The following is a 14,580-nucleotide window of genomic DNA, read 5'->3' as shown; positions in this document are numbered from 1 at the left end:
TCTTACACTTGCTTTTTTCCCTTCCATTGAAACGGCCCTAACAAGATAACATTCCACACTCAGTTATATCATTCAACTTAACGAAACGCCAAAAACACAATGTAAAACACAATGCCAGGGCTCGCCCATTTTTACTTACACCAATAAACGTCCGTACTACAGTAAAGATTGAACGACCGACAGAGCGACAGACCGTGAGAGCGAGAGAGCGAGAGACCGTGAGAGCGAGAGAGCGAGAGAGCGTGAGAGCGAGAGAGCGAGAGAACGAACGTCTTTCCCACCCTAAACCGCCAAACCCAATTCTTAAAATTTTAACCTGGAAATCCCAAACTACCCCTCGCCCCGTAACCCTTTCTCTGTTTTAATTTCAAATTACTGAGCCAATGAAGCGCTGACACGTGGCGTTGTCAAAACAGTGTTAAAAAAACGTTGTCCAAATAACATTTTCCTATTTATTTTACATAGTCTTTTGAGGGTGATGTGTTTCATAAGAGGTTGTCCTTTGAAGGCATTTTGTACCATCATAGCCAACTGGGTAGGCTATCCTTTGAGAGGTTTAAATGATCAATATGCAATGTTATATCAAACATTCTCATTATAGATCCTTTATAGTGAAAGTTATTTCTTATGCGAAAGACAATTTTTTATAACAAATCTGATAGAAAACATGAGTATAATTAATGTTGCTAAATTATGAATCAAGTTTGTCTTGTAGTTATTATGGTTGGAATAACCAAATGTGCATGCCATGAAATTAAACAATTTTACTGCATAATTTTGCAGATGTGCATATGGTGGTCATCTAGTTCAGTTTAAGCATCTTTTATTTAAGTCAAAAGCGGTAAAAAAATGCCGTCTTATAGTTTTATATGGTTTTATTTGAGTTATATAACTTGAAAATGATGAAATGAATAGTAAAACTTGTACATTTGCAGCACCTTTGTTTCTGTTTTGTGTTTTAAATCCATGCCATATATATAATTCAAACCAAAATCAGGAGTTTCTATCCATACCATAAAAACTCAAGTCACTGTGTTTGTAAGCACAAATAATATAGCTTTAGAGTAAGTCTCCTTTCAAAATACCAGAAAAACAGTTTCTTGAATTAATGTTACATACATTCATACTTTCATATATATATATATATATATATATAATATATATATATATATATATATATATATATTATATATCAGTAGTAGTGTTTCTTGAGCAACAATCAGCTTCAGCAGCATGGTTTCTGGAATTAGTCCCAAGCTTTCTGCATAAGGAGCATTTCAATGTATAAATCTAACAAATGAAAATGAGAGTAGCAAAATTTGATTTACATTGTATTGGTTGCCCAAATGAAAAATAGAGTTTATCTTGAAATATATATAAATATATGTGTATGTATGTATGGTTGTACCTGAGATTGACTTGAAAATCTAGAGGATTTGGAAGTGTGCTGCCACTGGAAACATATATAAGACAGGTGGCGTCTGTTAAAAAAAGAATAATTTATTGATCAATATTACGTGAGTTTATAGTCATGCATGTAACAACTTTGTTTGCTTGTGAGAACCTGAATTTGAAGAGGGAAGAGCTTCTTCCATGTTTCAATTTCATTGTGATTCTGAAGCTTTCTGATTCCTCCATAGTAGCCACCAATTCTATGACCTTCTTCCTCATTCGTCTTTCTACACAACTTTATTCGTCTCATGTTTGATATTTCAGGGTATTGTCTGAACTCCACTATCAATGTATCTGTATGAAACAACACAAGTGAATAATATGCTAAAGTTATTAAATTTTCTCAAAAAAACATGACTATCAAATTTATCTTTATCATTTTTCATAACCCTAAAATTTGATTTAATAGTTATTTTGAAATAAACAGTCAATATTTAATTTTTAAAATATTAAAAAATTTAAAGTTATCACATGTTCACATTATATCACATAGGTTTCTCCTGGAGACAACATAGGGAAACAGAAACTTTCTTACCATTGTATTCACATTGACAACAATTTTTATTACATGAGTCTAAGTGACCAATAACAGCATACCACCAATCTGCAATACATTTCACAAGTTATATTGAATAAAATTAAATATAAACTAATTATAAAAAATGTGAATTTGATATTTTTGAAAAAGTAAAAAGAAATATTGTTAGAATTTAGAATGATACCATAAGGAGATTGTGTATTTGGTCTCCATTGAATCTCAATATGATCCTCTGGTTTCAATGTATCTAAACAATGAGAGAGATGTACAACATAAGGAGGAGTATCAACCGAGGGAGCTCTCACCATATCCCACTCAATGTTCTTCCCTAAACATCTCCAACCTCCATTTTGATACCTAACATAACATAAATCTTTCACAAAATAAAATTCTTTTGCCAAAGCAGATAAATTCATTAGATATAACCACCCAAATCTTGATAAATCTTTTCAAAAGAGATTTCTGGAAAACCATACTATATAAAAGTTATTTGAGTTAAAATTAGTTTATTTATATAAGTTAAAATAGAAAATTTAAAGAACTATATGAAAGCATATTTATACAAATTAGGTTATCCATAATTTGAATTTATGTAAAAGTAGTTAATTTTAACTTTCTTTTTCTATCTTAAAAAAAACGTAAGCTTTTATAAAGTGACCTCAATATTAGTCCCATATCTCACACTTTGCCTCATGCACACAAAAAATTATATGTATAAACCTATATATTCACTTATCCAATTGAATATTTTAAAAATATTTCATAAAGAGGAGTTAAATATGTGATTGGTTCTTCAATTATAACACAATACAAAATTATAATTATAATAGGTCTCTTATCAAAATTCTGATTTGATCTCCAATCCAAACCTTATAAATGATTGAATATAATCTATTAAATGCTTTTATTGTCTTGAATCAATTTAGAAGATGAAATTTACTTTTATAATCTATGATTCTGATGATTAGAGTTATTAATTTGACTCATGACTCTTAGTTCAGCCTCAATCCATCCTTGAATAAGCCTCCTTTTAGGAGGCTTTCGAATGAATGGGCAAATAAAAACTCACAACTCTCAATGCCCCTTCTCAAGGCGAAGGTGAGTTTGACTTCACTATAAAACTTTAACTAATTTTTATAAATAACACTTTCATCTTGAATCAAAGATTGAACTAAGCCATCCTAGTCGAAGGTCGAAATGGACCAACCCAAATTGAAGGTCGGAACATTTTAGGACAAAATTTAAGATGGATCATCTAAGAGTGATGCTCCCTCCACCACCCCATCTTCTCTCTACACTTTCCCAATTTTTTTTAAATTCTAAATTTATCCTTTTTACTTTTTACTTTTACCAATTTTACATTTTATTTTTTAAAATCCTAATCTCAATCTCCTCTCACTTTCACTTTCCCTTTCACTCTCAGCAGCAAGCCCTCATCCCTCACTATCACTTACACTTTCTCTCTTTCTCTTAATTTCCACTTCGATGAACACAAAATTTGACAGAAAGAGAAGAAGATAAACTCAACAAACTATTTTTTCTTTTATTCACTTTTTATTTTGTACTCAACAAACATATTTTTCTTTCATTGCACCATTGTAAGCACATATATAATTTTAAGCATAGATTTTCAAGTTTGGTTATTTAAAGACAAGGAAGTGGGGAAGAAATTTTTAGCAAATTATATTATGAAATCATGAAACTTCAAAACTCATCAGAAGTTATAAATGTTTTAAATTTATACCATGCAGAATTTTCTTTTTCTGTCAAATTTTGTGTTAATGGGAGTGGAAACTAAGAGAAAGAGAGAAAGTGTCTGTGGGGGTGAAGACTTACTGTTGAGAGTGAAAGGGAAAGTGAAAGTGAGAGGGGATTGGGATTAGGATTTTATAAAATAAAAAGTAAAATTGGTAAAAGTAAAAGATAAAAAGGATAAATTTAGAATTTAAAAAAAATTGGAGAAGTGAAGGAAGAAGATGGGGTGGTGTAGGGAGCATCACTCATCATCTAAAGCCAAAGGTCGAGATGATACATCTCGAGCAAAAGATCGAGATGGGTAAGACTCGATTGAAGGTCAAGATGAGCCAAAGTCCAGATGAGACAAAAGTCCAGACTAGCTGAAGGACAAGATGGGCAATCCTAGGTTAAAGGTCGAGATTAGGGATGACAAAAGAAATCTGCGCCTGCAAATATCCGCAAATAAAATCCATGACAGATAGTTGGTTTCCACGAATATATACTACACGCGGGCTACGGATAGCGGGTTTTTTAATACCCACTTATAAACGGGTCGGGTGCTGGTATTATACTATCCATACCTGCAGATGTCCACTACCCGCGAAAAATAAAAATAAAAATTTAATTTATATTTTATTAAGTTAAATTTAATTAAAATTAACATTAATTTATATTTCATAAGGTTAAATATAATTAAAATGAAATTTTAATTTATATTTAATTTAATTTATATTATATATATTTTTCGTAATTTTATTTCAATTTTATTATAATATTTTATAGAAATATATTTTTTTAAAGGTTTAAACCCTCAGATTGTCCTTATATTTGTTGGGGAATCTCAAGTGGGTCCTCGTTTTATAAACTATCAAAATTGGGTTCATATACTTGTAAAATTGAGCCAATTTTGTCTTCTCCGTTAAGTTTTAACAAACGGCATTGAGAGATGCTGAGTTGTATTGTTTTTAAAATGGCGTAGCATTGTGTATTAAATTGAATGTGTTATGTGTTGTAGAATCAAAAATTCCACGTGGAAAAGTAAACTCTTTAGGGTCTGGGGTCTCCGGCTTCTTCTCTGTCTCCGACGTCATTTTCTTCACCGACTTGTGTTTGTCGACTACGGGTCGGATTTTGTTGCCCGCCGGGATGAGCACTGGACGCTCGTCGGGGTCAACAACTGTGAAGTTCATGGATCAAACTCTAGGTGGGCCCGACATTGCAAACCTTGCACTCAAAAACCCTTCTTCTCGAACTCACTCTCAAGTTAATGCCGAATTCGAAATTCAAAATTTAAACCTTCTCAAACAGAATAAAAAGAGCTATTTGTTCTTCGATGAGTAAAGTCTTGGGATTTTGAAATTTAAGTAGTGGAACTACTTGGCAGGTTCGAAGATTGGTGATGATTTTTCATGGTGGCTCTTGAGATGCGAAGTGGTGGTCTAATTTGAAGTTTTCGAATTTTGTTTTTAGGGTTTATTTGCAGCTAAAGCTCCCACGGTGGACTCACAATTCAAAAGGTTTCCTTTGGTTTGGTTCTATAATTTCTTATTTGCAGGTTGGATCAGTGAAAAAGGTTTGAAGGCATTTTTGCTTTTGGGTTTGCAGGTCGTGATGTTGTGAATTATTGATGGAGGCGCAAGGCTTGTGTGATCTGTACGATGAAGGCGAATTAGTGGTTCGTGGTTTCACGTTCTCACGAGGAAGACGATGGAGGCTTCGCATGGCAGCCATTGAGGCGGGACTTGAGATTTAAGGTTTTTCTGGCTTTGGTTTGAGTTTGCAGGTTGACGAAGATGGAGAAGAAGGTTCCCTTATGGGTTCTATTTTTGGTGGCGCATTTTCTGGTTGGGTTAGAAGAAGATGGTGGATCCAACGAGGTTGACAGTGAAAGGTTATGGCTTAACGGTGTTGATGGTTGGGTAGCACGATGATGGTTCTGGTGAGGATGGTGGCGACACATGGCTAACTACGACTAGGGTTTCTATGGAGAAGACGAAGTTAATGGGTGGAAGAATTTTTTTGTGTGAATGGAAATTTCTGATGGTAAGAATTTACTTTTCCAAGTGGAATTGTTGATTCTACAACACATAACCCATTCAATTTAGTATACAATGCCACATCATTTAAAAAAAAACAGCTCAGCATCTCTCAACGTCATCTGTCAAAACTTAATGGAGAGGGCAAAATTGGCTCAATTTTCCATGTATATGGACCAAATTTTGATAGTTCAAAAAACAAGGACCCACTTGAGATTCCCCCATAAATACGAGGATCATCCAAGGGTTTAAACATTTTTTAAATATTTGCAGGTATCCGCGGGTATCCACGGATATCTGCGGGTATTTTTTAAGCGGGTATCCGTGGGAGTAGCGAGTCGGGTAGCAGATGATTTGTTTTTGTCGGGTCGGGTTGCGGGTAGGCATTATCCATGCCCGACCCAACCCGTTGTCATCCCTAGTCGAGATGGGCCAAAGATCGAGACAGACAGTGCTAGATGGAAAATCGAGACGTGTCGACACATGTTAAAGGTTCGGACGAGCCGACACAAGAAGGGTCAAGTTGAAGGTCGAGAAGGGCTAGGTCAGGCTGACAGTGGAGATAGGTCGCTCTAAAATAATGACAGAGATATGTCGACCTGACTCGACGATGAAGATGGGTCATCCCGAGTCGACAATGGAGATGGGACATCCCGAGTCGACAATGGAGATGGGATGACTTGAATTAACGAAATGGATGGGCTGACTTGGACCAATGGTTGTGATGGTTAGGCCTTTACCAAAGGACGGTTCGATTTGAAGTTTTAATTTTCATATCACCTTTTGGTTATATGTACAATAATATATTTTAAAAAATTAATATTTTTCATATTTAAAAAAATGTCTATGGGTTGAACCTAACCTATAGGATTTTTATGGATATTTTGACCATGTGAACTTTTTCAGTAAGAACTTTTTGCTCTTATGAACTTTTGTGAAATGAGTCAAATTGGCAGTTATACTGATATCATGCTCTCACACACACACATATATATATATATATATATATATATATTATAAAATAATTTTACCTCTAGTTGAGATAACAAATGAAATAATAAAATTAACAAAAATAAATTTTGTTAAGATAAACTCTAACCCATGACTTTAAAACCATGTTAAGTAAACTAAGTCGGACTTAACCTTATAAAACAAATTTATAATGTGAGATTTATACTCACACATATACCTTTATGTCTAATTAATGTGAAACTTCCACCAATCACATTATATTTTTTTTCTTTTAATTATTAGACTCCATAAATTAAAATTTATTTTTTAAAATGTGAGAAACTAAAATAATATTTCCATTTCATTTTAAAAGATCTACAAGTCATTTTGTCTCAAAATTTAGGAACTAAAAAGGAAAAATTTCAGTTCATGAATTCATAGAGGTCTCCATTTTGCATATACCTTGCTTGAAAAGTATTAGATTGTGAGTCATAGCTAACCAAGACATTGTGAATCATTAGTCCCTGAAAATACATAATATTGATCAATATATATAAAAAAATATTAAAAGATTTAGATCTGAAATATAAAAATCTAGTTGTAGTTTTTACCTTGTAGACCTGAGCAGGAAACCAAAAGCTACCATTCTCAAGAGAGAAATACAAAGACATCATGAAGTTGTTTGATTTTTGAACATTGAGGACCTTGAAATCTTCTAAGTATGAAGCAAGAAATAGGTTAGGCCAAACACCAGAAAAAGAACCCATTGAGGCAGTTTGATTGGTGTGTTGATTCTTCAACAAAACTCCATCCTTGGCAATTGCTACGTGCCTTTTCCACTCCTTGTAAACAGCATCACCAATCACTCTTCCCCATTTTTGCTTTATGTGATTTTCCCAAAACTCATCACTCTGACATTTACCCTTCAAGAAAACACACACCTTTGACATTGTGCAAAGATCTATTGGAGAAAGGAACTTGAGAATGAAATCCAAGGTGGATTCCGGCAAATCCAACAGAGAGATAGGAGGAGGATCTACTTCACTATTCATCTCCATGTTTAAGATTATTATTAGGGTAATAAGATTTTCTATGACATTAATAGAAGCTGAAAAAATTCACCCTTTATTGAAGGTAACAAGGACGACCTACTTTGATTCTTATATCAAAAAAAAAAATTGGGTTTTCTTATAGCCAAAGATATTATTATTATTATACATACAAGCATAGTCTCTTCAAAATTCAAAGTATAAGTATATATAATATCCAAAAGAGTGATGGTGTAATTTTTTAAAACAATAATAGAATATTTAGATAGAATTTTGAAAAAACTTAATTAAGAAAAAAATCACGAGTGTGAAAAGTAATTTACTTTAAATAATTGTATGGCGTGCCGGTTTGGTTAACCTTTTTGAAATGACTGGCATTTTTATTATTTAGGAAAATAAATGTTTAAAATATATAGCTCCAGTGACTGCAATGTATCGGTGAATAAAATGAAAACATATAATTCATTTTAACAGTTTTAATGATTAATCAGTTTTAACAGTTTTATTTACACGTAATAACCTCTTTTATCCATAGTTTTGTTCGATTGTGTCAATTTAATTCTTGGTATTAAAAAGACTTAATACTCTATTTTGTCTCCAGTTTCGTTTGAAAATGTCAAATTAGTCCATCCTTTAAAAAATGCGTCAATTATGTCCTCACTTAATAAAATTTGCATCAATGAAATCCCTTTTGTTAAATCCGTACAAACGGCGTTAATTATTTTTCTCTTTCTTTAATTAACGTAATTAACGCCGTTTGTACGGATTTAACGGAAGGGATTTCATTAATGCAAATTTTATTAAGTGAGGACGTAATCGACGCATTTTTTAAAAGATGCACTAATTTGACATTTTCGAGCAAAACTGGGGACAAAATAGGGTATTAAGCCTATTAAAAAAGTGTCAACTTGATCTTCATTTATTAAATTTTGTATCAAAATTGTCCCTTTCAATAAATAGAAGCAAACGACGTTAAAGATGGATGATATGATAGAAGACGTGACATTTTTAAATTGTATGCGTGATGACATGTTAAATATTTTCTTTAATTATAATTAATTTAGTTTAATATTTTTCTTTTAATTATAATTAATGTGAGAGTTAGGAATGGCGTCCCACTCCTCAGATCAAATCTTCTTCTTCCAATAAGAGTGTTGCAGTTAGCAATGGATAATCGGTCCTCCATCGAATATCTGCCCCACTTGCTCCCTCTCCAACTTCCCCTTCTACCTCGCTCCGCCTCCCCCACCCTATCACCACCCCCACCCCCACCAAACCCCTCTCTCTTACGTCCCTTCCAACCCTAATTTCCAGAATTTCAAGAGACCCCGAATCCACCCTACCATTCTGTCCCACTACCCTCACAATGCCCAATTCAGTGGGTTGCGCAAGGTTGCGTTGCGATTTATCCATGGTTGTTTTGGTTTGGTTCTCTTGCTTTGTAGGTCTGAGGAGGCACGATGTTGATGCGAGATGAGAATGCTCGCGGTGGGGATGGTTTCTACGTGATTAGGGTTCTGCAAATTGGGGGCTCTTTTCGATTGGGTTTTGGGGCGGGTTGCGTTTCCTTGCTTGTTTCGAAGGAGAAGTACTGAATATGGGTCGTTGTTTATTGGATTGAGGTTGATGCATGTCAAGACATAAAGGATGATGGAGATGGCGTGGAGGAGATTGGAGTTTTTACGGTGGAGAATGGAGGAGAAGATGAACTTTCTCGGGTTCTCTCTGTTTTCGCGATTTGGATGGTTGATGGAAGAACGAAGGAATTCTCGCGGTGGTCCAAGGTTGCTCGCGGTGGTGCGTCAATGGAGGTGATGCGATTCATTGTGGTTGCTGGACAACGCTGGTTGTGTTCTTGAGCGTGGTTGAGGATGAATGAAGAGTTAATGGTGGCCTTGGATGGTTGCACGAGGAACGACGATTTTGGCCGACCAGTTGCCGCTAAGGAAGTTGGAGAATAGACCCTTTTTGAAAAAGGAGAAAAAGAAACCTAGAGAAAAGAGAGCTTGCACTCATTCACTAACATGTCAGCATAAATATATGTACCGCCTTTAGCCAGATCATCAATCTTTAACTCCGTTTGTTTCTATTTAACGAAAAGGACAAAATTGACACAAAATTTATCAAATGAGGACTAAGTCGACACTTTTTTAAAACCAGAGACCAAATTGACACAATCGAATAAAACTAGGAACAAAAGAGGCTATTAAACCTTTTATTTACGAGAAAAAGTGAAGGGTGAGTAACTTTTTTATAATTACTTTACAAATAAACAATAAAAGAAGTGAAAAGGAATAGCAAACAACAAAGTTTCATAGGCACATACATACCTCGTATCCTCCAATAACCAAGAGAGTTGAGTAGCTTGGGTGAAAGACACAAGAATGATATATGTTTCCATTAAAATTAAGTTCATGAATGCATTCCCCAGTTGCAATTGACCACACTTTGACACGTTCTTGACTCATAGATGCAAAGTAATCTCCGTTTGGATCCCAACAGACGAAAGATACATCTGCAGAGTGTCCCTAAAAATGCATTAAATTATCATTATTATCACAAAAACATAGTACAGAAGAATTTTATTATTTACTTAGATTTCTGCAGTTTTGTGTTAACACCTGAAATGTGTGCATCGGCCTACAAGTCTCAACATCAAAGAGAGACACAGAACTCCCACTTCCTGCAGCCAGAAGGTGACCAACCCTCGGCTGAAACCTCACCTGGGTAGATCCTCCCTGCTTGATTAATTTAATATCGTTTAGAATTGAGAAAAACCATAATTCATAATATATTGATAACTAAAAATGAATTTTGTAAGTGACCTTAAAACGTCTGATGGAAGAATATTGGCTAATATTCCAGAAACGAATCTCATTGATATCATCACAGGAACAGAAAAAATCATTTTTCCTTGGGTGAAAATCAAGGGACAAAACATGCGAAGAATGACCACTATATGCCTGCAAAGAAAAGGTTGGCTGCAAAGTAATAGTGAATGGTAAGTCCAGTAGCATTCAGAAAGCAGATATTATTTTCATACCAAGGACAGAAAAGGAAAGGTCTGCATTCAGAAGAGAATACTTACATTAGCAGCATCCCACAACCGAACAATTTTATCAAATGAAGATGTTGCCAGCTGAGTTGAATTCGGTCTGAAGCGAACATCGGTAATAATTAGACTGTGATCCTCCGGAGTTGTCTCTGTTTGCAGTGTCTCCATGTTCCACAGAACAACCTAATTACAAGAAATAGGATGATATCACATCGATACAGAATCATCAACTGCAGCTGATTCATGAAAATTGAAATGCATCAAATAATTTAAAATAAAGTTAAAAAAGAAATATGTTGTACCTTTTTGTCATGTCCAGCACTAGCTAATAATTTCCCATCTGAAGAGAAATGACAGCAAACAACTTTGCTATTGCATTTGCGCATAAAACCAACTTCAGCAAAGGTAAAGCCTGAGAAGGGAAGCAATACAGCCAGCAACCTGGTCAACTTGAATGGTAAAAATTTATACAGATGCATGAGAACATGAGAATACCTTTCATAGCATCTGTATCATGCTCAGAAGGGTTCCTACCATCACCATCATCCTGTGGGGGAAATAATTCCACATTATCCTCTAAGAAGCCATCATCTCCAAAGTGTTCCACGTCATCCTGTGAGCTTAATGATTCTTCATCATCCTCTAAGAAGCCAATATCATCAAAGTTTGGCAAGTCATCCGGCAACTAGAAGGATATAAATTATTAAGAAACTGTGAAAAGACATTCTCCAAGTAACTTAAAAAGATTCAGCAGATTATTTACGTTTAATATATTCTTAGGAAACAACATTATTTTCAGAAAAGAACTGTGAAAAGACAAAACTTCCTTATTTCAGCAATTGCAAAAAATAATTAAAAAGGAGCGAACTCCTTTCCACTAGAATATTACAGTTACAAAATCTTAAATCTACACTTGTTGACAATTCGGGATGAAGCTTTTTAGCACACCAAACCACCTAGTTTGATCATGGAAGGTTTGTAATGAACGTTAGCATTTGTCATTTGAGTTTGTGCTATTTGAAAATGAAATTTCAGTTGTCTCAAAGCCACATCTCTGTTCATAAGGTCCTGCGTCATAACTGGTACTAGCGTTTCTTCGAGTATAAACCTAGCTGTTGAAGGGGGAGGACAACCATAAACCACCTCAAAAGGAATGCAGTTAGTAGCACTTTGAAAACTGCTATTGTACCCTTATTCTGCGAAAGGGATAAATTCTAACCAAACTTTTGGCTGGTAAGAACAAAAGCAGCGTAGATAAGTTTCTAAGGTCCAATTGAATACCTTGGTTTTGTTCATCAGATTGCGGTTGATAGGTTGTACTTATCCTGAGTTTGGTGTCCTATAACCTGAATAAATCCTACCAGAATAATGATAAAAGTCGGGCCAACACTAGCAATAGAACTAGGCACTCCATGCTATCTACACTAATCCTTAGTTGTGATGCATTGTTCTAACAAGTGCCTTGAGTTTTTTTTTTTTTTTCTATCTTGCCATAATTCCATATAAAGCATCAATAATACCCTTGTTAGACCAAATAATCCTCCTTGGTCCTGCTCTTGGAAATAGGTCATGGAAACTCCCTGTTTTTCAGTATTTTCTATTACTTCTTGCTTTCTGGTTCTGTTGTTGATTTATATACCCTTAAGTAGAAAAATATTTAGCTCCACATAATTTATCTAATTATTCTTCAATGATGGGAACTTATTTGAAACAGTTGCTTAATTTAAGGTTATGTAATCAGCACAGAATCTACAACTTCCATCCTTTCTCTTGACTAAGAGTCATAGGGCTTGAGTACGGGTTGTTACAGCCACTTTTCAACATGAACCATGTTAACAACTATTTTTATATAGGTTTAATAGCTAACTAAGTTTGCTAAGGGAATTTCTAGATTCGTGATTAAGAAGATGAATGTTGGAGCGAATCTTACAGAGTTGTTATCCATGCCCTTTCATGATGAATCTGTTCAGCTCTTTCACCCTCCATTCCCTTAGCCGAACAGTTCTTCATCTCCATTCCCCGACCGTCTGACTCCTCACTCCTATTCCCCTACCGTTCGGACCCTCATTCCCTTATTGTTTGGTACTTCTGGGATTTTTTTTCTGTTTTCAGGTATCAGGATTGGTTAGCAAGAAGGTGGAGGCTCGCGGCTTTGATGGTGATTGCGGAGCATCGCGATTTGGGGTTGAAGATGAAGGCTGGTGCTGTTTCGTGATTTAGTATTGCAGGGTTAGGTTGCTGCAAGGGAGACATTGTTGGGTAGCGTTTGGGGTTTCCATGGAGGTTTCTGGTTTGGTGGAAGGTTGCGCGAGAAGATGAACCTGTGGTGGCGGCTAGGGTGAAAAGGAACAGGGTTGGTGGTGGCGTTGATGGTGTCCTCACGGCGGCTTCACGGTTGCGACGCGGAGGAAAGGTTGGTTGGAAAGTGGCGGGGGCTAGGGTTCACGTGGCATCACAAGGGTTTCTGTCTAAGGGGAAATTAGGGTTCTATGGAGAAGGCAAAACTGACGTGGCAGGAGGGATTAAATAACACGTCAACACGCACACAATTAAATAATGACACGTTACCATTAATTGTTGTCACATCATCACCCATTAACTTCGTTTGATTTTATTTAATGGAAGGGACTACGTTGACACTACATTTACCAACGTAGGACCAACTTGACTCTTTTTTTTAACCAAGGACCTTTTTGAGAACAATAAGCAAATCTGGGAACAAAATAGGTTATTAAACCTTTGTATTAATTTAATTTTAGAAGTTATGAGACCAAACACATTTAATCAAAGAATTTAACGAAGTTTGAATATTCTGGAAATAGTGAGGGAATCCTTTTTACTCAGTAACACATAGTGATTTACATTACTTAATTTATCTCTAGTGTCATGCTCACATTTGAGATGATTTTCCATAGTTAGTGGTTATATGTCACTCTATAAATGAAGATGATTCTCCATAAATAGTGACCACATGTCCTCCTTTTATTGGAGAAGATTTTCACCATAATCTCTAAGTTAGGTCAAGCGTGTGCTTTTAGGGTTTTATTTTGGAGATATTTTTAGCCTATAAATAGATGTGTCTCTACCCTTGTATTCTCACTTTGATATTAGTAATGAAATGCAGTCAAAATATTAAGCTATTTTATTAGTCTCTAAAGTCAAGGCCATCCAATGTGATCTCTTTAGCCACATTCTTTTAGAGTTGACCTAACTTCTTTAAAAACACCATCAAAACACCACCTCATCACCATTAAAATACCAAAGGCCATGAGTTTTATCTCTTATCTTCATAGCTTCCGCTCCTTCATCATTGTCATAATATCTCTTCATGTTTTGATCCAATCTTATTTAAGGATTTCACATTTAAAATCAAAATTACACATTGGTCCTCATCTTTATTTATTCACTTTAATGGCCATATGCATGATGATAAGGAGAATGAAAGGTTAATTTCATAACATGGACTAAATAAAGTTTAAAAAACTTTTGCAAAAGCTCAAGAAAACAAATAGCTCTTAGTAGAGAGTCTAAAAGGCTACCAATAAAAACATTTTAATAAAATCATTTTTACTAAGAAGTTAAATAAAACAAATAGTCTACTCATATAATAACTCATTTATACATATTTATTCAAACTAAATTATGTTTAGTACTCTTTTAAGAAATTTGTTATAATATAACAAATATATTATTAAGTGAGTTTTGGATAACTTTTTTAATGTTCTGTTAAAAACCCAAGTATTTTCTTTAATATTAGGTTTC

General features: G+C 34.8%; 1 protein-coding gene across 2 annotated transcripts; it reads right to left on the bottom strand.

Annotated features, from left to right (window-relative positions):
* Nucleotides 1–1,165: 1,165 nt before the first annotated feature.
* LOC108325844 (transcriptional corepressor LEUNIG_HOMOLOG) lies at nucleotides 1,166–13,330 on the bottom strand. Of its 2 annotated transcripts, none has more exons than XM_052874010.1 (14): nucleotides 12,749–13,330; nucleotides 11,314–11,529; nucleotides 11,121–11,230; nucleotides 10,852–11,001; nucleotides 10,589–10,744; nucleotides 10,385–10,501; nucleotides 10,094–10,291; nucleotides 7,326–7,637; nucleotides 7,177–7,238; nucleotides 2,175–2,347; nucleotides 1,988–2,056; nucleotides 1,565–1,746; nucleotides 1,409–1,481; nucleotides 1,166–1,261 (listed from the first exon to the last, which is right to left on the bottom strand). In XM_052874010.1, exons 2-13 carry the CDS (start codon nucleotides 11,318–11,320, stop codon nucleotides 1,428–1,430), a joined length of 1,590 nt encoding a protein of 529 aa, XP_052729970.1. In that variant the 5' UTR covers nucleotides 11,321–11,529; nucleotides 12,749–13,330; the 3' UTR covers nucleotides 1,166–1,261; nucleotides 1,409–1,427. The 2 variants fall into 2 exon arrangements, with proteins under 2 accessions (XP_052729970.1, XP_017414419.2); XM_017558930.2 differs by having other exon boundaries at nucleotides 11,314–11,503; nucleotides 12,749–13,329.
* Nucleotides 13,331–14,580: the final 1,250 nt, after the last annotated feature.

The sequence above is a fragment of the Vigna angularis genome, chromosome 3 (genome assembly GCF_016808095.1).
Source record: "Vigna angularis cultivar LongXiaoDou No.4 chromosome 3, ASM1680809v1, whole genome shotgun sequence".
NCBI lineage: Eukaryota > Viridiplantae > Streptophyta > Magnoliopsida > Fabales > Fabaceae > Vigna > Vigna angularis.
Note: the sequence above shows the minus strand (reverse complement) of the source record. Positions and strands in the feature narration are given on the sequence as shown.